Genomic DNA, 25,365 nt, shown 5'->3' on the forward strand with positions numbered 1-25,365 from the left:
ATCTGAATGAAACTTTAGAAATCCTGGAGTGGTGTATACACTTGAGATTCAGATGACCTAATCTTTAAAAATTTGAATTAGGCAAATTTTTTTCCGAAAAATGTGTGTAACACTCTGAGGTCTCCGAGGAACATGTCCAACTCCATTTCAAGCTCATTAAAACAAACACAGCCGTAGGCCGCCTCATACAGATGTCAGTTTTTTTGACAAACGAGAAAAAATGGAAAGAGTTCATCAGTGATTTTCATAAGTATTTCTTCAAAATTTGATTAGAACTGCATCGTTTTTTTCACTGATGAGAAAAAAATGGTCCTCCACCTTTTCCTATTAGTCGGTGAGAAATGGACAGCACATGGATGGCTTCCAAGTTCTGTCAAATTTGTTCAAAGACCCATAGACTTGCATTGCCAATTTTGATCTGACAGTCAGATCAATATCGGACATGTCTCCACAATTTTGTATGGACCAATTCGGTCCAAGGATAAAAATCAGATATATGAACAGCCCCAAAGACTGTCAGAGGTATGAGTGCTATCTGTGAAAATAATGGATAGCACTTGTTTGTGAGAAACTGATGTGTGAATTAGCCCTTAGTAATGTCAACGTGAACTCCACATATTTGGCTATGGTAAATGGCTATGGTAAACGGATGGTAATTGTTCTTCACTGCTGTTCCGTCAGACATAACTTGTATAGTATATTCAGAGGTTTTTTGCTTTTTTTTACATATTTTTATTGATAAGCTATGAGCTGTGGCCTCTTCTTACTAAACAGATTCACCCCAAAAGGCAGCTGCACTCCCTGCCTTAAGTTTTATACAGGCTACGAAAGAATGTGCAATGCTGTGAAATGTGAGACATTATGTGGAAGCCACGATCGAAGTCATATGAGCTTTTTGTGGCTGATATAATCCTAACCATTGTGTAAAATAGCGGCAGGCATTTTTGGTGATTCAAGCACATTGAATGTTAAATTGTTTGAATTCACCAGGTCCAGGAAATTTCCTAAGATTCACCAAGAATTAGATTTTTTTCGGAATAAATTAATTTATCTCTATGATGATGTAAGTTGCTATACAAAAAGATATTTAAAATTTCGTGACCCATACACCTTTATTAAAAAAGGTTATTCCAGAAATGTGTTGCACCTTATACTTTTATTTATTTATTTTACTCATTTATATAGCGCCATTAATTTCACAGCACTTTACGTACATTATCGGCACTGTCCCTGATGGGGCTCACAATCTAAACTCCCTATCAGTATGTCTTTGGAATGTGGGAGGAAACCGGAGAACCAGGAGGAAACCCATGCAAACATGGAGAACATACAAACTCCTTGCAGATGTTGTGCTTGGTGGGATTTGAACCGCTGAGCCACGTGCCGCCCTAATAAAGGGAGTGGAGCTACAACCTGTCATCCTCCTTTGTCTTCTTGAAATTCTACTTGACAGATTGAAGTCACGTGGTTACCTGTTATCTTTCATTAGGATCTAAATACAGTAGGACTTTTAAAGACGGCCTATCACTTACCATAAATATGTAAGTTTTTTTATTTTTTCTTGCGCTGGTTTCTTGAATCTGTACTTTTTACTGGTGCCAATTTTGGGTACATATAAGTTTTTGACCACATTTTATTTAATATTTTGAGAGGCTAGATGAGCTAAAGCCAGCAATTTTGGCATTGTTTTTAACATTTTTTTTGTACGCCATTCAGTGTGGGATAAATAATGATATAGTTTATAATGCAGGTCTAATACATAGACACCCAATTTATAGTGTTTTTTTCACAAAGAAATCACTTTTTTAATGAAGATAAAGTTTTTTAATATACACACCAATCGCGATATTCCCTGGTGTCCAGCGCCACTACGGTCCTCTTATCAGTCATGTGACTTATATTCTCAAGATCACACAGGTGTCAGTTGTACAATGTACATCTATGATGCTTCGTTTTGACCCTCCATAGACTTACATTGTTATAGCGACTTCCAGCTCACACATAGACCCCAGTGTGATACAGAGTCGGAACTTCAGTCATGTGACTCAGAAGAAGACTGGAGCAGTGATGGATACCGTGGAAGACTGTGATAGGTGAGTATAATAAAACACCTCTTCTACATGTACAGTCACACAGTTCTTCTTTAATATACAAGCACAAAAAGAAACAAAAAAGCAAGAAACAGATACAATGAGACCGATGTTCAATTACAGTAATTTCTGCCACAAACCAGCTGCATAAACTGATCATGATACTGATTTATCAGCTCACAAATGAGTTCACACAAAAGAAAAAAGTGATCTCTCTAGTGCTACCTATTGTAGGTAACTACCCTATAAGTTGACACCAAACCCTTTTGCAAGCCTTGCAGCACTACTTCTGACATTATCTAACCTATTGTGTCCTCCAGGAGACTTCATCTTCAAAAAATCTTGCTTGGGGTTTTTGCCCCTCATCAGTGCAGTGTGAGTGTTGTCTAGGTGAGAAGCCTTTGATGTGGGTCTAGAGAGCAATGTTTCTTAACTGAGATATCGGAGACTTATATGCTAGGCCATTGTCCCTGCGGGGAAAAAAGAGTATTTAAATTAGCTCTCCAGAAGGAAGAAAACTGTCTTTTTAATGCCATCTAGTAGAAGTAAGGAAGAAAAACTGGACAAGAGATTTAATTGCAGGTGACAAATGAACCACCCGCAATTGAATTGGTACCTTTCATCCTTTTTTCTATGGCAGTGCAGAATAATCCATTTGTTTTTTCAGTTTTTATCTAGTGGAGGTAGTTATCTGATAATTAAATGGCTTACCCTTTAGCAAACATTGCAACATGGCTACAGATATGAGTAAAACCAGAGTCAAACTCAAAGGGAAAGATAACTATCTGCAGCCACCAAATGTAATATGGCTTCCAATTTAGTGTGCTATTGATTGGTGTTCTGCTTTGTGCATAAAGGCCCTTTTACATTTAGCAATGCACCAGCGATCCGACCAGCGATCCGACCCGGTCAGGATCGCTGGTGCATCGCTAAATGATTGCTAGTGAGCTGCCACACAGGCAGACCTCACAGCGATGCACCAGCGATGCAGCGTACGATACTCACCTTTCACACACAGCGATCCTGACGTCCTCCGGGGGAGCCAGTCGGAGGTAAGTATCACACATAGCGATATCGCTAGCAATATCGCTATAACGTCACAAAATCAGTGACGTTTTAGCGATATTGCTAGCGATATCGCTATGTGTAAAACCCCCTTTAGACTTAAAACAATATCTAAGTAAACACTTAACAATGAATTTACTTAAAATTAAAAACCATTAGCGTTCTAATTAATCAGTACAAGTTAGCCTAAAAACTAAAGGTTATATGGTATTCGAAAAGAGGAATTCTTCATTGATATGACATTTTTTTTGGTCATTGGATGTGGTGAGTGTGAGATAATTGTAGAAAATGTAGGTTGCAGTAGAGCTAATGATCTATGCACAGCAAGTCTGCGGACTGCATTAGTAGGATAGCTTCACTTAGTAAAAATAAGTATGCATCCGGTGACTTACAATACTTCAGAAGTTCTGATGGGCCATTGTATGACATCTACAGTTAGGTCCATATATATTTGGACAAAGACAACATTTTTCTAATTTTGGCTCTAGACATTACCACAATGAATTTTAAATAAAACAATTCAGATGCAGTTGAAGTTCAGACTTCAAGATGGGTCAGTGAAGCCAGCGTTTCATAACAGTGTCACGTGAGCAACAGGAGATCTAGTGCCCACGCTGCTGGTATAGTGACGCTATGTTATTATTTTACGGGGGGTCAAAAATTGAGGTTAAATAAGGGTTGTCCAAGTAGTGGACAACCCTTTTAATTGCCAGTATCATGGATTGGATCTGATTGTCAGGATGCTTTAATACTACTTTACTGATGCGCCTAGTGAATAATAGCATTTGCAGGAGGTTACTGCTGGGGAGTCACATATGTGGGCCCCAATTTACACATGCAGCTCACAAGCCACCAGTTGTGGAACACTGTCCTAACACATACAGTTTTTGGTATTTGGTGGTGGTCTACACTTCTGATACTGGAAAATAAACAATATATACAGTTAGGTCCATATATATTTGGACAGAGACAACATTTTTCTAATTTTGGTTCTAGACATTACCACAATGAATTTTAAACAAAACAATTTAGATGCAGTTGAAGTTCAGACTTTCAGCTTTCATTTGAGGGTATCCACATTAAAATTGGATGAAGGGTTTAGGAGTTTCAGCTCCTTAACATGTGCCACCTTGTTTTTAAAGGGACCAAAAGTAATTGGACATTTGACTCCAAGGCTATTTCATGGACAGGTGTGGGCAATCCCTTCATTATGTCATCCTCAATTAAGCAGATAAAAGGCCTGGAGTTGATTTGAGGTGTGGTGCTTGCATTTGGAAGGTTTTGCTGTGAAGGAAATATGCGGTCAAAGGAGCTCTCCATGCAGGTGAAACAAGCCATCCTTAAGCTGCAAAAACAGAACAAAAACCATCTGAGAATATTAGGAGTGGCAACATCTACAGTTTGGTACATCCTGAGAAAGAAAGCAAGCAATGGTGAACTCATCAATGCTAAAAGACCTGGGCGCTCACGGAAGACAACAGTGATGGATGATCGCAGAATAGTCTCCATGGTGAAGATAAACCCCTTCACAACAGCCAACCAAGTGAACAACACTCTCCAGGAGGTAGGCGTATCAATTTCCAAATCTATCATAAAGAGAAGACTGCATGAAAGTAAATACAGAGGGTTCACTGCACGGTGCAAGCCACTCATAAACATCTAGAATAAAAAGGCTAGACTGGTCTTTGCTAAAAAACATGTAAAAAAGCAAGCACAGTTCTGGAAGAACATTCTTTGGACAGATAAAACCAAGATCAACCTCTACCAGAATGATGGAAAGAGAAAAGTATGGCGAAGGCGTGGTACAGCTCATGGTCCAAAGCATACCACATCATCTGTAAAACAAGGCGGAGGCAGTGTGATGGCTTGGGCATGCATGGCTGCCAGTGGCACTGGGTCACTAGTGTTTATTGATGATGTGACACAGGTGTAACAACCCTGCTGGCATCACTGCATGGCCTCCCATCCCCGCACACCAATTTACTCACTGCTGCAGGTCATGCTGTAAATTCTGTTTGCTGCCAGTCCTATGCTCTGTGCTCTGTGTCTCTGCTCTCCTGCATGCTTCCTGGCTATGTGTGTATAGGGGGGCGGTGCCAGAATTCTCTGGTTCTTATGCAGTCAGGGTGCACCTGTTCAATCTGTCCCTGACCAATTACCTAGAGCCCTTGACTATTCAAATCTGCCACTCCCACTGGAACATTGCCTGTGCAATGTCTAAAACTCAGTGTTTTGCTGCTGAGGAAGCCAGGCCCTGTTTTGTGTATCTCCTTCTCTGGATGAATACTCCTAGCCTTGCTGTGTATTCTTTGTCTGCCCTCCAGGAGGCTGCCTAACCTGGTCTCTGTGTCTTGGTCCTAGCGTTGTGTTTACTTGTCCTTCCGCCTGCCCGGAGGCAGAATATCCTGGTCCTTGAGTCTTTGTCCCTGTACCTTGTCTTGTATTGTCTCCATGTCTGTGGCTTCCTTCCCTGCTGTGTCTTTCCTTGTGTCCTCCCTGTCTGTGCTGTGCACCTTTGCAAGCTCTGTCTGTGCCTTTGCACCTTTGCAAGCTCTGTCTGTGCCTCTGCACCCTTGCAGCTCTGTCTGAGCCTCTGCACCCTTGCAACTCTGTTCCTTTGCAGCTCTGACTGCTCTGCACCCTTGCAGATCAGATTACTTTGCTGCTGCAGAACCTCTTGCTGCAGCTTCTCTCCACAGACCTTGTGGTTCAGCTTTGCTCCACTCCTGCTGCCGCTGCAGAACCTCTTGCTGCAGCTTCTCTCCACAGACCTTGTGGTTCAGCTTGCTCTGCTGCTGCAGAACCTCTTGCTGCACCTTCTCTCCACAGACCTTGTGGTTCAGCTTTGCTCCGCTCCTGCTGCCGCTGCAGAACCTCTTGCTGCAGCTTTTCTCTGCAGACCATGTGGTTCAGCTTTACTCCACACTTATGCGGCTCCGCCTACTCCGCTCTCCTGCGGCTCCGGCCACTCCGCACTCCTGCGGCTCCTCCTACTCTGCACTCCTGTGGCTCCGTCCAATCTGCACTCCTGCGGCTCCGTCTACTCCACACTCCTGCCTGTATCCATACCTACACCTCCTGTGTGAACAGGTCCAAAACCCGTTCCTTCATATTCCACTCCTTCCTGTCTATACCGATACCTGCACCTGCTGTGTGAACAGGCCCCTACCAGTTTCTTCTCATACCACGCCAGCCTGCTCGGTGTCTCCAAGCTGTTCCCGCCTGTCCTGTGTCTCCAAGTCGTGCCCACATGTCCTGTGTCTCCAAGCCATGCCCGCCTGTCCTGTGTCTCCAAGCCGTGCCCGCCTGTCCTGTTTCCAAGCCGTGCCCAGCTGTCCTGTGTCTCCAAGCCGTGCCCGCCTGTCTTGTGTCTCCAAGCCATGCCCACCTGTCCTGTGTCTCCAAGCCGTGCCCGCCTGCCCTGTGTCTCCAAGCCGTACCTGCTTGCCCTGTGTCTCAGCCTACCTGTCACTTGCACCTGACCAGGTGTCCTGTCCCTGAGTGGGATCAACAGCCACAGCCAGACACCACCCTGGAGTGGCACCCGACAGCTATCTGCCGCACAAGCCTGACCTCACCATCAGAGGCTCCAGCGGAGACCGAGGTAGCTGTCGTAGTCATGCCCCTTCCAGGGAAGTCTGGTCTGTGGCACAGTGGGGCCACAACCCCCTTGGCTAACGCCATTCCGTTAAGGCGCGAGCGTGACAACAGGACAGAAGCAGCCGAATGAATTCTGAGGTATTCAGAGCCAAACTGTGTGCTCAGATCCAGCCAAATGCAGCCAAACCGATTGGTCATCGTTTCATACTACAGATGGACAATGACACAAAACATAAAGCAAAAGCAACCCAGGAGTTTATTAAAGCAAAGAAGTGGAATATTCTTGAATGGCCAAGTCAGTCACCTGATCTCAACCCAATTGAGCATGCATTTCACTTGTTAAAGACTAAACTTCAGACAGAAAGGCTCACAAACAAACAGCAACTGAAAACCACCGCAGTGAAGGCCTGGCAGAGCATCAAAAAGGAGGAAACACAGCGTCTGGTGATGTCCATGAGTTCAAGACTTCAGGCAGTCATTGCCAACAAAGAGTTTTCAACCAAGCACTAGAAATGAACGTTTTATTTATAATTATTTAATCTGTCTAATTACTTTTGGTCCTTATAAAAACAGGGTGGCACCTGTTAAGGAGCTGAAACTCCTAAACCCTTCATCCAATTTTAATGTGGATTCACTTAAATGAAAGCTGAAAGTCTGAACTTCAACTGCATCTAAATTGTTTTGTTTAAAATTCATTGTGGTAATGTCTAGAACCAAAATTAGAAAAATGTTGTCTCTGTCCAAATATATATGGACCTACATAACTGTATATATTGTTTATTTTCCAGTATCAGAAGTGTAGACCACCACCAAATACCAAAAACTGTATGTGTTAGGACAGTGTTCCACAACTGGTGGCTTGTGAGCTGCATGTGTAAATTGGGGCCCACATATGTGACTCCCCAGCAGTAACCTCCTGCAAATGCTATTATTCACTAGGCGCATCAGTAAAGTAGTATTAAAGCATCCTGACAATCAGATCCAATCCATGATACTGGCAATTAAAAGGGTTGTCCACTACTTGGACAACCCTTATTTAACCCCAATTTTTGCCCCCCCATAAAATAATAACATAGCGTCACTGTGCCAGCAGCGTGGGCACTAGATCTCCTCTTGCTCACGTGACACTGTTATGAAACGCTGGCTTCACTGACCCATCTTTCAAACAAGTCAAACATCCAGAGGAAGTGAGAGAGGAGCCACATCTCTGACTTCCTCTGGATGTCTGATTTGTCCAAAGGTGAGGAGAGTGAAGCCAGTGTTTCATAACAGTGTCACGTGAGCCCCTGGAGAGCTAGTGCCCACACTGCTAGAACAGTGTCAGCAACGGAGGTGAGTGTAAGTGTTATTATTTTACGGGGGGCAAACAGGAATTGAGAAAGAGTTGGCCAAGTAGTTGACAACCCCTTTAACAAAATACTAACTGCTGTATTATTTGGCTACATCCTTTACAGGTTTTTTATTTTCTTTCTTATATTATTGTCTTTTGCAAACATATGCAATTAATATATGCATTCCGCTGCATATATTTTTGTCTACAGTATACTATGTACAATGTGTGCAAAATTTTTAGGCAAGTGAGTATTTGACTATTTCATCATTTTTCAACATTTTTGTAGTTCTAGCATCCCTGCACTCTGCCCCCCTCCCCCAGCAGGGACGCCAACTGACTCACCGCCATGGCCCCACACTACCTCCTCCTCCTGCTGCTCCTGCCCGGGGTCTGTGCATAGTTCGTAGATCCCCGAGCACTGTGCTCAAGGTGTGCATGCGGTCCTGCCCTATTTAAGGGACAGCGCATGCTGTCTAAACATGTCCCCAGCCAATTCCTGGCAGACCCTTATTATTTATGGCACCTCCATCTGGTGGGAGGGTGCCCGTGCCACCTTGTTAGTTTGTTCCCAAACATGTTTGCTAGTTCTAAAGTCTTAGTCCATTAGTTCTCACTAGTGTCTGTTTGTCCCTAACCTCCTTGCTGGTATGTGCCTTTTCAGTCTGTATTACCGCTAGATCCGACAGAACCTGGTGTTCAATGGGAGACAAGCCTAACCCTACCATCAGGGGTTCTAGTGAAAAGTCAGGTTCTCACCTAATCATGCCCCTTCATGCTCTCCTTGGTCCACGGCACAGTGGTTTTACCACTCCCATTACAATTTTGATACATATTTTCCAACTCTAAGCTGTATAAACGTGAATGCTTATTGGATGAAGCAGATCAGTGGTATATATATGTATAAATGATGACTAGCAGAGTTAGTACTATACTTGTAGAGCCCAAGAAATGAGGACCAATGGAGTCAGTATTATACTTGTAGGATCCTAGAAGTGAGGACCTGTGGAGTCAGCAGTATAATATTTATAGGATCGGAGAAGTGAGGACCTGTGGAGTCAGTATTATAATCATAGGATCGTAGAAGAGAGAACCTGTGGAGTCAGTTTTATATTTATAGGATCCTTGAAGTACGGACCTGTGATATCAGTATAATACTGATAGGATCCTAGAAGCCTAGAAGTGAGGACCTGTGGAGTCAGGATTAAACTTATAGGATCCTAGAAATGAGGACCTGTGGAGTCACTATTATTCTTATTGGATCCTAGAATGTGAGGACCAGTGGAGTCAGTATTATACTTACAGGATCCTAGAAGTGAGGACCTGTGAAATCAGTATAATACTTATAGGATCCTAGAAGTAAGGACCTGTGGAGTCAGTATTAAACTTATAGGATCCTAGAAATGAGGACCTGTGGAGTCACTATTATTCTTATTGGATCCTAGAACTGAGGACCTGTGGAGTCAGTATTATACTTACAGGATCCTAGAAGTGAGGACCTGTGAAATCAGTATAATACTTATAGGATCCTAGAAGTAAGGACCTGTGGAGTCAGTATTAAACTTATAGGACCCTAAAAATGAGGACCTGTGGAGTCACTATTATTCTTATTGGATCCTAGAACTGAGGACCTGTGGAGTCACTATTATTCTTATTGGATCCTAGAACTGAGGACCTGTGGAGTCAGTATTATAATTACAGGATCCTAGAAGTGAGGACCTGTGAAATCAGTATAATACTTATAGGATCCTAGAAGTAAGGACCTGTGGAGTCAGTATTAAACTTATAGGATCCTAGAAATGAGGACCTGTGGAGTCACTATTATTCTTATTGGATCCTAGAACTGAGGACCTGTGGAGTCAGTATTATACTTACAGGATCCTAGAAGTGAGGACCTGTGAAATCAGTATAATACTTATAGGATCCTAGAAGTAAGGACCTGTGGAGTCAGTATTAAACTTATAGGACCCTAAAAATGAGGACCTGTGGAGTCACTATTATTCTTATTGGATCCTAGAACTGAGGACCTGTGGAGTCAGTATTATAATTACAGGATCCTAGAAGTGAGGACCTGTGAAATCAGTATAATACTTATAGGATCCTAGAAGTGAGGACCAGTGGAGTCAGTATTGTACCCATAGGACTATATAAACGAGAAGTCAGCAATAGTGGTGCAGTTGTAATAAATGTCGATCCTGTTCATTATTTTATCTATATATATTAAATCTTACCGGCTGTGGAGCTCAAGGCCTTGATCATGTAGGGTTAACAGTAAAATCTTAAACTGCTGCCGAAAGAGACCACCTACTATCCAGTGACTTCTTCTTTCATCTATGGACCAGAGAAGATGTGCAGCAGTTCACAAGTACTGTACACCTAGTACTTAGGAATGACATGAACACTGACTTTTCTGTAGAGCAGTTTGTCACTGTCTTCTTCCCGTGCATCTGACGTCAGGAGGATCAGCCACAAATAACACTGCGTATAGACTCCTATCTGAGTGGTATAGCACATTGACTGTGAAATCTATGGCAAATGAGGTCTTAGATACAATGAATGCTACAAGTGATCTATTTCCCTAGTAACCCTAGCAACAATTAACAAGAAAGCTTTTAATGACAAGTCCTATTACCATACTAATACTTGATGTCTATGGTATGCGTGAATTGCAGAGGTTGAATCGAACAGTTCTGTGGGTCTTTCACTGTAGGTGGCCGGTGCACTGGTGTAAAAACAGTGAAGGTCTAAATCCATAACTCAATCCTTTCATTCTCACGATCAGTAGAGGGTCTCATAAAGTGAAGGTATGACATAATAATACACTATAAAGATATAATATAGGGAAAATCTTTTCATATGATTTCATTAGAGGGTCTGTACCAAGTTTATAAACTATCCCCTATACAAAGGAGAGAAAGAAGATAATCGCTGATGATGTGACCACTGGGATCCCCACCATTCCTGACAACCAGGCTCTGAACAGCCCCGTGTGAATGGAGCGCTTTTCGATCATATGCACCTCTTCTGCATTCATTCTTAATGGGAGTGCCAAACACCAACCAAACTATTCCCAGCAATTTCTGCTGGTCCCATTAAGAATGAATGGAGCAGAGGTGCGTATTATGGACCTCAGCTCCATTCACAAGGGGATGTTCAGAATCTCACTTTTCTGAATTGGTGGGGGTCCCAGTGGTCGAACTCCAGGCGATTTGGAAGTTATTTCTAATCCCGTAGATAGTGGTCACTTTTAAACTTGGTTCATTTCCATGTTGTATGCAGTTGTTGTTTTACCGTTAATGATAAAGTCTTTCTTTATATGATGTGAGTATTACATTACTAATATTTCACCTTATGATCTTTTCCTAGGAGAACTTGTGGCTGGACAGCGTTTCTTTGATAATCAAGGATTCATTTGAAGGAGAACTGATGATAATTGATAACCTATCTGGGTCGGTTTTCCATCACTATTCTTCACCAGCCGAATGTGAAAAGTGCAACCATGATAAGCAGGAGGTAAAATTTGGCTTTTGTTACTTTTCTAGTTTCTTAAGGTACCGACCAGAACTATGTAATTCACTACTTTGGTTTTAGGTCAATAAATTCTTTAGTTTTTGTGCTGGATGTAAGGAGAGTCCTACTTAGGTCACCTCTCTTAATGCCATTTGTTGCAGCTTTTTTCCTTTCATTTTTTTATACTGTGCTATAGCCTGGAGCTGCACTCACAATTCTGCAATCTTCAAAGCTAAAATCTTCCAGAGTTTCCTTATGGCTGTAAGGTCCTTTAACAGGTAACAACGACAGCCCAAATGATGATCATGGGCAACAAGTGAACAATCATTGAGAACTGCTTGTTTCTTTTAGGCTGAGGTGCTAAAACACAACAGGTTTTTCACAACATATCTACATGCGGAAAATCCTCTCTGTTTCCTGCACCAGGATAATGTATGTGATTTAAAAAAAATCTCATGCACATGCTTTGAAATATATCTACAGCGTAATCTGATCGGAAGTGCAGGTTTAAGATCCACAGCATGTCAATTTATGCGGCTAATAAATGTTGCTGCAAACATCTCTGCGGCATCTCTGCTGCTGGAGGTCCGCAGTGGAGATGCTTATTGGAATGTAGTCTTAAAGGGAATCTGTCACCTCATTTTTGGCATATGAGATGTGGCCACCGCCATCAGGGGCTTATCTTACAGCATTCTGTAATGCTGTAGGTAAGCCCCCGATGTAACCTGAAAGATAAGAAAAACAAGTTACATTTGAGTCACCCCAGGGTCCGGTCCAATGGGTGCCGAGGCTCCTGTGCACTGCAAGAAAGGTCAGAGAGGTCCGGCGCCTGCGCACTGCAGTACTTTACTCTGCCCTCAACAGGGCAGATAAAGTATGCCTGCACCGGAGCTGCGGCAGAAGTAAGGATAAGGACGTCATCGCTAGAAGATGGGAGGCGCCAGACCGGACCGCGACACCCATGGGACTGGACCGGACCCCTGGGCTTATCTACAGCATTACAGAATGCTGTAGATAAGCCCCTGATGGTGGTGGCCGCATCTTATAGGGGAAAAATGAGGTGACAGATTCCCTTTAAGGCTCCCGTACACATTAGACTAATGTTGGCTGAACTCATCAAAATAAACAGGGGTTTGGAAGACATTTTAATGTGTATTGGGGAGATGATGTTGAGGGAGATAAGGATTCATCATGTTTGATTTTGGACTGTGCGCTCCTGTGTATGGGAAAGTCAGGCAAGATAACTGCTGGACAAATGATCAGATGAACAATTGTTTGGCTGACAGCTATCTGGGGTGTATGGGGGGCTTTACCCTGACCTAATAACATTATGAGAAATGTAGATAATGAGCAAGATCATCAAATGGCACTTGTTTACAAGCTGTTCATCTACCAATCCAAAACGACCCTTAGGATGTGTTCACATGTCTAGTAGTGATCAGTTACAAAGGATCCATCAGCAATCCGTTGGCAAAAAAAGATGTGTTGACATAACTTTTTAGTCCCTTTTTAAATAAATGATCAAAAACAAAATGCTTAATAGATCAGGAATAAATCATTTGTGTGTCTCTGTGCAGCATCTACAGCAGGCTGCTTCTCTCATACACAGACACAGGAAAACAGGAAATCCAGTCACATGCTCTCCCTGTATGAGCCTCTGGGATTTTTTCTTCTTCTAACTTTATGAACAGCATACAAATCTAGCAACTAAACACTCATAGACAGGAATGGAGTTGTTGCACCAAACATATTCCAACACTCCCACTCAACAACTACTAATCCTGTTAGACCAATTGTGGTTCTGAAGTCCACGAACTTGGCTAATAATGGCTTTGTCATACCATCAGCTATCATCTTGTCAGACTCGCAATAAACAAACTCGAGTACGACACATTCCACTAAAGGGCATGTCACACTAAGAGATATCGCTAGCAATATCGCTATAACTAGTGACGTTATAGCGATATTGCTAGCGATATCTCTGTGTCTGATACTTAACTACGACCGGCTCCCCCTCTGGTTATCGCTGATCGCGCGAGAACAGGCTGGACTGTTTCTCGTCGTCAGCTTCCTGCGGCGCTTCCTGCTGTGAGGACGAGCGACGCGTGGAGCCGGGCGGGAGGACGCAGGATCGCCTGGTGTGACAGGTAAGTAGCGATCCCCGTCCCCAGCGATGTCGCTAGTGAGATCTGCCTGTGTGGCAGCTCACTAGCGACCACTTAGCGATGTACCAGCGATCCTGACCGCATCATATCGCTGGTCGGGATTGCTGGTACATCGCTAAGTGTGACAGTACCTTAAGTCATGTAAGTGATGAAGTTTTACATTATTGTGCTTAGTCCTTGCTCTAATCTTCTCACTGTTGGCAAGTTTAATGCATCCTTGATTGTCCTCATAGATAACTGTTGGTTGAGCTAATGGCTTGCCGAAATCTTTCAAAAGTTGTTTCAACGAATTTACTTCCTGTCTTGCTTAAGCAGCAGACATATATTCTGCTTCTGTAGAAGATAATACGACTGACACTTGTTTTCTACTGGACCAAGAAATTGAATTTTCTCCTAACTTGAACAAGTAACTACTTGTTGATTTCCAATCACTTGAATCTCCAGCCCAATCTGCATCCACATAACCTCTGAGAGTGAGATCTCCTGATGCAGATATCTTAAGATTTAGCCTTTGAGTTTCTTTAAGATATAGAACAATTCTCTTAATTGTATTCCAGTCTCTTTGGCATGTCTTGCTTATATGTCGACAGAGAATTCCGACTGTGGCTGTGATATCCAGACAAGTTGTGGTTGCTATGTACAGAAGCGCCCCAACTGCTTGTCTGTAACTCTCATTGCTGGGTAGCAGATCTTCTTATCCTTCCAATTTTAAGTAGGATGGATCCATTGGTGTAAACGCACCTTTGTTGCGAGTACCCTTTTGCAACCAATCTTGCCTTAAACCGGTGAACTTTACCTTCTGAGTCATATTTGTTTTTGAAGACCACTTACATCCGATAGCTCTTTTTCCTTGTGGTAGCTCAGTAAGCTCCCATATCTAGAGTTGGTGAAGGGACTGATCTCCTCATTACCGGCATTTATCCACTTTTGCTTCTCGTGAACAGGCAGTTTTTGCATCTCTTGCCATGACTGTGGCTCTGGTTCAGGAAGTGTTCTGCCCATATAAGAAGGGCATCTAGCTGAGATACCTTTGTTTGACCTTTCTGATCTCCTGACTGGAGGTTGACTTGGTTCTTCTTTATTGTCTTCCTTGGTGGCTTTAGAGCTTATCCACACTTCAGTGATTTCCTTTTCGGCATCTGGGTTTGGTGATTGAGATACTTGTTCTTGCTTCTTAGGTTGAATAACTGGTGTAACTTCATGAAATTTGAGCAATACAGAGTTTTCTTCAATCACCATATCTCTGCTGATTGTTACTGTGTTGGTCTCTAGGTGCAGGATTCTGTATCCCTTTTGAGTTTCGCTATAGCCCACCAGGACTTCTTGCTTTGCATGTGATTCCCACTTGGAACGTTTTTCTTTGGGAACATACATAAACGTTTTGCTTCTAAATATCCTGAGGTGCTTCAGGTTAGTAGGCTTCTCGCAGTTCCATAGCTCATATGGAGTTTTATTTGTGGCTTTACCTGGCACTCTGTTTTGAAGATGGCAAGCTGTCATGATGGCTTCTCCTCAATATGTTGTAGGTAGATTAGCAATCAGACAACATACTACTTCCACTTTCACAGAGTGTACGGTTCTTTTTCTCTGCATTGCCATTTTCTTCTAGGTTGTATGGAATGGTATTCTGGATTTGCATCTCTTGCCATGACTGTGGCTCTGGTTCAAGAAGTGTTCTGCCCATATAAGAAGGGCATCTAGCTGAGATACCTTTGTTTGACCTTTCTGATCTCCTGACTGGAGGTTGACTTGGTTCTTCTTTATTGTCTTCCTTGGTGGCTTTAGAGCTTATCCACACTTCAGTGATTTCCTTTTCGGCATCTGGGTTTGGTGATTGAGATACTTGTTCTTGCTTCTTAGGTTGAATAACTGGTGTAACTTCATGAAATTTGAGCAATACAGAGTTTTCTTCAATCACCATATCTCTGCTGATTGTTACTGTGTTGGTCTCTAGGTGCAGGATTCTGTATCCCTTTTGAGTTTCGCTATAGCCCACCAGGACTTCTTGCTTTGCATGTGATTCCCACTTGGAACGTTTTTCTTTGGGAACATACATAAACGTTTTGCTTCTAAATATCCTGAGGTGCTTCAGGTTAGGCTTCTCGCAGTTCCATAGCTCATATGGAGTTTTATTTGTGGCTTTACCTGGCACTCTGTTTTGAAGATGGCAAGCTGTCATGATGGCTTCTCCTCAATATGTTGTAGGTAGATTAGCAATCAGACAACATACTACTTCCACTTTCACAGAGTGTACGGTTCTTTTTCTCTGCATTGCCATTTTCTTCTAGGTTGTATGGAATGGTATTCTGGATTTCAATTCCATCCTTTTTCAAAATGGTTTGCACCCAGGGGTGAACCTAGCCTCTCTGCCTCCTGAGGCGAACTGCACGATGGCGCCCCCCCCCTAGTAAATTTTTAAAAATCTGTAGAAATTAATCTGGTCCATACAGATTTATGTCTATTCTGTAAAAATTTGTACAATAGTGGACATTTTAATTTAGAGAAATAGAGAAAAGATGTCTGAACACAAGGATATCAGCGCCATCACCGCACATACAAGAACCACACAGAAGAATCCAGAAGAGGGATCATTAATGGCAATGGCAGGCCTGGCACAGCATACAGTACACCACATACCCCTAAATACAGTATTATGGGCACCGCATAGTCCTCCATACAGAATTATGGGCACCGCATATCCCTCCATGCAGAATTATGGGCACCATGTAGTCCTCCATACAGAATTATTGGCACCGCATATCCCTCCATGTAGAATTATGGACACCACATGTCCCTCCATGCAGAATTATGGGCACCACGTAGTCCTCTATACAGTATTATGAGCACCACATAATCCTCCATACAGTATTATTGGCACCATGTAGTCCCCCATACAGTATTATTGGCACCATGTAGTCCTTCATATAGTAATAGTGGGTCGCCCTCCCAGGGCCGTGGGGTACTCGGTACTGGACCGGCGTCGGCAGGATGTGTCACAGCAGCGGTGACCCGGTCCGTGGCCCTGGGCGCCCAATTAACAGGGGATGTTTGAATGGTGGAATGTAATTAATGGAATAGTTCATGACGCCACCTGTGGTGTTCGGCAAGTGAGATGTTGAGCCGACGCTGCGTGCAGATCCTCTGGGGCTGGTGGTGTGTTGCAGCCAAGACGGTGAAGCTCCCCACAGGTGGAGCTGTAGCCCCAGGGCAGTGTAGATGTAGGGGTAGAGGAGAGGCACAAGCAGTGTAGAAGCTGGTACCCAGATGTAGTGGTGCTGGGTGTGTTGACGCAAGAATCAATGGAGGACACCAGGCTTGTAGTTCCAAAGCTTTACTCACAGTCTGTAGTACACATACAGGTGCCTGCCTCCGTGCTGTGTCCTCCGGGTCAGGGACTCAATTAACCTCCAGGCCAGATGGAATGCTCCCTTCCAACACTCCGCCAACATGTGCCTTTCTGAACGTCTCCTCTTATAGCGCCTTTAAGTGTGAAGTACTCCCAGTACTGAGTTACACTGGAGTGCCTCCTGACAGATGTTCCCAAGAACTCTACTTGTACGGCCGACAGCTGTAGCCTGCTTCGGGGACTCCTTACTCCTGAGTCCCGGCTCACTATCATGGTTGCTGTTGTGCCCCCAAGTCTTAGATGGGAGTAGTGCATTTACAGTCCGCTACTACACCGGTGTCTTCTGTAGGACCATTAGTATCCATACAACCTCGGGGACCGGGCCCTGGCCTTGCCCTTAGAACTTCTAGGCAGGGTTCTTCCTCTAACCCACGTCCTCTGTTCCCTTTTACTCCTACGTTCCGTACTAGTCTTTCCTTCTTATGGAAGATCAGGTTTCAGTTCAATGTCTTTCTCCTTCTTTCCTTTCTTTCACTGAGATCTGCTGCAGCACCTCCTTCCTCCATCCCTCTCTCAGGGATCTTCTTTCCTCACTCCTCACCGAGTGACTCCCTCTCACTGACTGACTGACTGACTGACTGACTGACCTCAAATCCTAAACATTCCCGCTCTTTTATGTATTCTAACTCCACCCGCCTCCCAGCACGTTTTGTGTTCCAAGCAGGGAGCCACCAAAGGTGCTCTGCTACACTCCAAGCAGGGAGCCGCAATGTGGCTTTGCTGAACTACCGTGTTGTGTGGGATGCAGGTGTTGGAGCGTGGTCAGGAGCCTCCAACTTACCTGGATGGTGGGGCACCACACCTCAGGAGGAGGTGCAGTACCTCTTTGGCGACTGAGCCTCAGGGGCGCCACAATAGCACCACATAGTGCTCCGTACAGTATTATGGGCACTACATAGTCCTCCATACAGTATTATGGGCACCACACAGTGCTCCATACAGTATTATGGGCACCACATAGTCCTCCATACATTGTTATGGGCACCACATAGTCCTCCATAGTGTTATGGGCACCATATATCCCTCCCTTGTCCGACCTTAAGCTACAAGTCTAAAGTCACTATATGTGAATCCTCACATCATGTGCGCTGTGAGGATTCTCTGGTGCTGGCGGTGGGAGCGGGCACTTATATGATCAAGTATGTGATGTGTATATTCCTGGCCTTATTACAACTAGACTGTTTCTGGCCTTGCTCAATACAGCCGAATCACGACAGCACCGTGAGCAATGTGAGGATTCACGAGTCTGCAGTCCCAGAGTGACTTGCAACTTAAAACTGGACAACCCCTTTAACATGTTTACCTCCGGCTGCTTCATAGGCTATATGCCTATGACTGTTTTGCCTGTCTGAGAGCTGCTCAATGAAAAACCTGACAGTACTCGGATCAGCTCTGATGAGGGTTTCTTTTGATCAGGCAGATCACATATTATGCTTATGTATTATTCATTTTAAACTGGATATACATTTTCAGATATGTAGTAAAGCAAAGTATGCAATGCTTCTCATCATTACCTAGCATTTTTTTTTTCCAATGCTCTATACTGGTCACACCTGGACCTGCCTACAGAACCTCAGATATCACATGTGGAACCATATAATTTTCAGTTTTAACATAGCCATGAAGCACATTATGGTTTGCTACATGTGTACATGATCAGAACCAGTAGTAGAATGAAGTGACAGAACCGTCATTAGATACATGAAGCACCAGAATCACCATCAGTAGATGAATGCAGGGACACAGCCACCATCAGTAGATGAATGTAGGGCCACAACCACCATCAATAGATGAATGCAGCAACAGAACCACCATCAGTAGATGAATGCAGGGTCAGAACCACCATCAGTGGATGAATGCAGCAACTGAAACACCATCAGTAGATGAATGCAGGGACACAGCCACCATCAGTAGATGGATGCATGGTCAGAACCACCATCAGTGGATGAATGCAGCAACAGAACCACCATCAGTAGATGAATGCAGGGTCAGAACCACCATCAGTAGATGAATGCAGCAACAGATCTACCATCAGTAGATGAATGCAGGGACACAACCACCATCAGTGGATGAATGCAGCAACAGAACCACCATCAGTAGATGCATGCAGGGTCAGAACCATCATCAGTGAATGAATGCAGCAACTGAACCACCATCAGTAGATGAATGCAGGGACACAGCCACCATCAGTAGATGAATGCAGGGACACAGCCACCATCAGTAGATGAATGCAGGGACACAGCCACCATCAGTAGATGAATGCAGGGACACAGCCACCATCAGTAGATGAATGCAGGGACACAGCTACCATCAGTAGATGAATGCAGGGACACAGCCACCATCAGTAGATGAATGCAGGGACACAGTCACCATCAGTAGATGAATGCAGGGACACAGCCACGATCAGTAGATGAATGCAGGGACACAACCACCATCAGTGGATGAATGCAGCAACAGAACCACCATCAGTAGATGCATGCAGGGTCAGAACCACCATCAGTGAATGAATGCAGCAACTGAACCACCATCAGTAGATAAATGCAGGGACAGAACCACCATCAGTAGATGAATGCAGGGACACAGCCACCTTCAGTAGATGAATGCAGGGACACAGCCACCATCAGTAGATGAATGCAGGGACACAGCCACCATCAGTAGATGAATGTAGGGCCACAACCACCATCAGTGGATGAATGCAGCAACAGAACCACCATCAGTAGATGAATGTAGGGACAGAACCACCATCAGTAGATGAATGCAGGGACACAGCCACCATCAGTAGATGAATTCAGGGACACAGCCACCATCAGCAGATGAATGCAGCAACAGAACCACCATCAGTAGATGAATGCAGGGCCAGAACCACCATCAGTAGATGAATGCAGGGACACAGCCACCATCAGTAGATTAATGCAGGGACACAGCCACCATCAGTAGATGAATGCAGGATCAGACCAAACCATCAGTGGATGAATGCAGCAACAGAACCACCATCAGTAGATGAATGCAGGGGCAGAACCACCATCAGTAGATGAATGCAGGGACACAGCCACCATCAGTAGATGAATGCAGGGTCAGAACCACCATCAGTAGATGAATGCAGGGTCATGAATACCATCAGTAGATGAATGCAGCGACAGAACCACAGTCAGTAGATGAATGCAGTGCCAGAACCACCATCAGTATATGAATACAACATTAGAACTACCTTCAGTAAATGAATACAACATTAGAACCACCGTCAGTAGATGAATGTAACATTAGAACCACAGTCAGTAGATGAGTGCAGCACCATGCTTATTAAAGTGGTCAATTTTAGTGTTAGATCAGCCCCATGATACACTTGTATGACATGAACATGTAGCTCCCAGTATGTCCTTAACTATGGTAGGGAGATACTGGGAGTTGTTGCTACCTTTATCATCAGACTGCGGACCATACAGGAACCTCACTACTTATGAGATGTAGTCAGTATTAGAGATATCGCTGAATCAGCACCCTTAGGGTATGTACACTGCACACGCTGCGGATCCGCAGTGGCTTGGCCCTGCGGAACCGCAGAAGTTCTGCAGGTAGTGTACACTATAATGTTATCCTATGGGTTTTTAAATCCGCAGTGCACACGCTGCAGATTTTTCCGTACGGAAAAGCTGCGGTTTCAAATCCACAGCATGTCATTTCTTTCTGCGGATTCCGCTGTGGTTTGACACCTATTCCATTGTCCAGGTGTCAAACCGCTGGCCAATCCGCAGGAAAACTGCAGGTCACTTTACATGCGGTTTTATCTGCGGTTCCGCCCGGAAAAATCTGCAGGTGAATCCGCAGCGTGCGCGCACAGCCTTAAACCAGATCCAAATCAAACCAATTACCGTAATTGCAAAAATTACTTACTGTGGTGGAAAAATAATAAAACTTAACTTTTAATAAATTGTAAATAAATAATGTATCAAATCATCCACCGTGCTTGTGGGCAGTCTGTCCAATCAACCCCTACCACAAGAGGGGGTCAAAAAGGACACTAATATAATTATACAACATTGTATTCATGGACTCCAAGACACCCTTTAATGAGGGAAAATCTCACTGGGCATCCTTTTTTAAGGGAAGTGTTTAACAATTATTGCATATATGGATATACCATTGCATAATTCCCAATCATTAATAGCCAATTTTACACTCCAATATCAGTAGACTAAAGTGCTAATGCCATTGCACATTGTCCCCAATAGCATAACGAATCTCCATAATACAGTGTCATCCGTTGACTACACAAAGGCACACGGATTGCCCATGGATGGTACATACAGTGAAAGAAATAAGTATTTGATCCCTTGCTGATTTTGTAAGTTTGCCCCCTGACAAAGGCATGAACAGTGTATAATTTTAAGGGTAGGTTAATTTTAACATTGAGAGATAGAACATCAAAAATAAAATCCAGAAAATCACATTGTATAAATTATATAAATTTATTTGCATTTTGCAGTGTGAAATAAGTATTTGATCCCGTACCAACCATTAAGAGTTCTGGCTCCTACAGACCAGTTAGATGCTCCTAATCAACTCGTTACCTGCATTAAAGACAGCTGTCTTACATAGTCACCTTTATAAAAGACTCCTGTCCACAGACTCAATTAATCATTCAGATTCTAACCTCAACAGCATGGGCAAGACAAAAGAGCTTTATAAGGATGTCAGGGACAAGATCATAGACCTACCCAAAGCTGGAATGGGCTACAAAATCTTAAGTAAGACGCTGGGTAAAAAGGAGACAACTGTTGGTGCAATAGTAAGAAAATGGAAGAAATACAAAATGACTGTCAATCAGCATCGATCTGGGGCACCATGCAAAATCTCACCTCGTGGGGTATCCTAGATCATGTTGAAGGTGAGAGATCAGCCTAAAACTATGGAGGTGGGACTTGTTAATGATCTCAAGGCAGCTGGGACCACAGTCACCAAGAAAACCATTGGTAACACATTATGCCGTAAAGGTTTAAAATCCTGCCGTGCCCGCCAGGTCCCCCTGCTCAAGAAGGCACATGTGCAGGCCCGTCTGGAGTTTGACGATGAACACCTGGATGATTCTGTGAGTGACTGGGAAAATGTGCTGTGGTCAGATGAGAGAAAAATTGAGCTCTTTGGCATTAACTCAGCTCGCCCTGTTTGGAGGAAGAGAAATGCTGTCTATGACCCAAAGAACACCATCCCCATTGTCAAGCATAGAGGTGGAAACATTATGTTTTGGGGGTGTTTCTCTGCTAAGGGCACAGGACTGCTTCACTGCATCAATGGGAGAGTGGATGGAGCCATGTACCGTAAAATCTTGAGTGACAACCTCCTTCCCTCCGCCAGGACATTGAAAATGGGCTGTGGCTGAGTCTTCCAGCAAGACAATGACCCAAAACAAGGGAGTAGCTCAAAAAAAGCACATTAAGGTCATGGAGTGGCCTAGCCAGTCTCCAGACCTTAATCCCATAGAAAACTTATGGAGGGAGTTTCATGAAGCTCCAAGTTGTCAAACGACAGCCTCAAAATCCTAATGATTTAGAGATGATGTGCAAAGAGGAGTGGACCAAAATTCCCCCTGACATGTGCGCAAACCTCATCATCAACTACAAAAAACATCTGACTGCTGTGCTTGCCAACAAGAGTTTTGCCCCAAAGTATTACCCCAAGTCTTTTTTTTGCCAGAGTGAACAAATACTTATTTCTCACTGCAAAATGCAAATAAATTTTATATATGGTAATTTATACAATGTGATTTTCTGGATTTTATTTTAGATATTCTTTCTCTCAATGCTAAAATTAACCTACCCTTAAAATTATAGACTTGTCATGTTTTTGTTAGTAGGCAAACTTACAAAATCAGCAAGGGATCAAATACTTATTTCCCTCACTGCATGTACATACTGACGGCCAACAGAAAACCACATGGATAGTAAGAACGGACCGTCTCACGCTTACGTTTTTTTAAGTGGATGTGTGAAGGGGGCTTTAGTTGAAGTTTCAATGCTCCATCTGCCTTTACTGTTAATTAGACAAAATCTTGTGGCAGACTGTTCATTGTTTTGTAGTGGTTTCATAGAAAGCTGCCATACACCAATGGCTTTCTGTACTTCAAGGAGTGCGCAGGATAGGCATCTCTTCCATCCTGAATAGACACCAGTAGACAGCCAGGCTGGCCTCCATAAAACACTTTGCCTAGCAATATTTATAAAAGTTTTTGCCTAACTTGACCCAGCCCGATACAATCACTATGTGACTGCCCCCAAAATGTCGCGGTTCGCATAGAACTATCTCATCCAGCGAAAACTCCGGAAGGCACCAATACATTGAATGTCCTTTCTTTCTTTCCACCATATTTCCATTTTGCACACATCAATATACTACAGAAACTGTAGTATATTTTTTCTGATTCTCTCTGTATTTGCTCATGTGCAGGACCTTTGGTATTCATGGTTACGGCTAGAGTTGAGCGAAACGGGTCGAAAAATTTCAAAAGTCGCCGACTTTTGGCAAAGTCGGGTTTCATGAAACGAAACCCGACCCTAGGATGAGGTCGGCCACGAGGTCGGCGACTTACGCGCCAAAGTCGCGTTTCAAAAGTTTGTTTTGCGCTCTTTTTCAGCCAATCAGGATCCACGGACACTGTGGGCAACGTGATGACATAGGCACGGGTCACCACCATCTTTCAGAAGGGCATGCAAGTGATTGGCTTGCTTTGGTGGGCGTCACAGGGGGTATAAAAGGGCGTGCACGCCGACCGCCATCTTACTTCTGCCGATCTCAGTATAGGGAGAGGTTGCTGCTGATTCTGTAGGGAGAGCGTTAGGCAGGGAAGAAGACAAAAAAACTGCTTCTGCTGCTAGCGATTTGGCCTGCACAACACACCAGTCACTGTGTGTGCAGTGCAAGGGGAGGCTATATAGTGGTGTATCAGTGGTGTTGGTTGTTGGGCTGCCTTCTAAGGCTTCCTGACATTCCTGCATTGCTGTTTACCCACTGCTCCGCAAACTGCTTTTTTAAAAGCAATCCCAATTTTTTTTTTTTGTCCTGCTGAGAAGAAAAAAAAACTGCTTCTGCTGCTAGCGATTTTGCCTGTACAACACACCAGTCACTGTGTGTGCAGTGCAAGGGGAGGCTATATAGTGGTGTATCAGTGGTGTTGGTTGTTGGGCTGCCTTCTAAGGCTTCCTGACATTCCTGCATTGCTGTTTACCCACTGCTCCGCAAACTGCTTTTTTAAAAGCAATCCCAATTTTTTTTTTTGTCCTGCTGAGGTACTGAGCGTGCATTTTTTCACACCATACAGCGGTGTACGCTCCTCACACAGTACCGTGTAACGGCTGTTATCACAGCCACAGTGAAGCTATCAGTGTGTCACTCTGTGAGAATAAAACGAGGACATGTTCCGTTCTTACAGACCTGCACTCTAGGGAGATTCCTATTCTGCCCAATTCTACATACACCTTGTAGTTTGTGATACACTAGCCAATTTCTGCCTGTGACATAGCGCTGTGATATTCAGTGGGCCTCACACAATCCATAAGTGTCCAGTGTCCACAAGTGTGTGCAGAAATTCAAAATATCCCTTATCCTCTAGTCACTTTGGTCACAGCTGTGCCATCGAGCCTGTCACATAGCGCTCAGATATTCATTGGGCCTCACACAATCCAAAAGTGTCCAGTGTCCACAAGTGTGTGCAGAAATTCAAAATCTCCCTTATCCTCTAGTCACTTTGGTCACAGCTGTGCCATCGAGCCTGTCACATAGCGCTCAGATATTCATTGGGCCTCACACAATCCAAAAGTGTCCAGTGTCCACAAGTGTGTGCAGAAATTCAAAATCTCCCTTATCCTCTAGTCACTTTGGTCACAGCTGTGCCATCGAGCCTGTCACATAGCGCTCAGATATTCATTGGGCCTCACACAATCCAAAAGTGTCCAGTGTCCACAAGTGTGTGCAGAAATTCAAAATCTCCCTTATCCTCTAGTCACTTTGGTCACAGCTGTGCCATCGAGCCTGTCACATAGCGCTCAGATATTCATTGGGCCTCACACAATCCAAAAGTGTCCAGTGTCCACAAGTGTGTGCAGAAATTCAAAATCTCCCTTATTCTCTAGTCACTTTGGTCACAGCTGTGCCATCGAGCCTGTCACATAGCGCTCAGATATTCATTGGGCTTCACACAATCCAAAA

At 43.8% G+C, this 25,365-nt stretch overlaps 1 protein-coding gene across 1 annotated transcript in view; it reads left to right on the plus strand.

Annotated features, from left to right (window-relative positions):
- CACNA1I (calcium voltage-gated channel subunit alpha1 I) overlaps window positions 1-25,365 on the plus strand; it is a 665,843-nt gene that overhangs the window by 571,150 nt on the left and 69,328 nt on the right. The window contains exon 31 of the mRNA XM_073549592.1: window positions 11,452-11,598. Coding sequence (XP_073405693.1) covers window positions 11,452-11,598 — 147 coding nt within the window. The remainder of the gene's footprint in view (window positions 1-11,451; window positions 11,599-25,365) is intronic.

Source organism: Dendrobates tinctorius, unplaced genomic scaffold (assembly GCF_039654945.1).
Source record: "Dendrobates tinctorius isolate UK_male_01 unplaced genomic scaffold, ASM3965494v1 ptg000159l, whole genome shotgun sequence".
NCBI classification, from domain to species: Eukaryota; Metazoa; Chordata; class Amphibia; order Anura; family Dendrobatidae; genus Dendrobates; species Dendrobates tinctorius.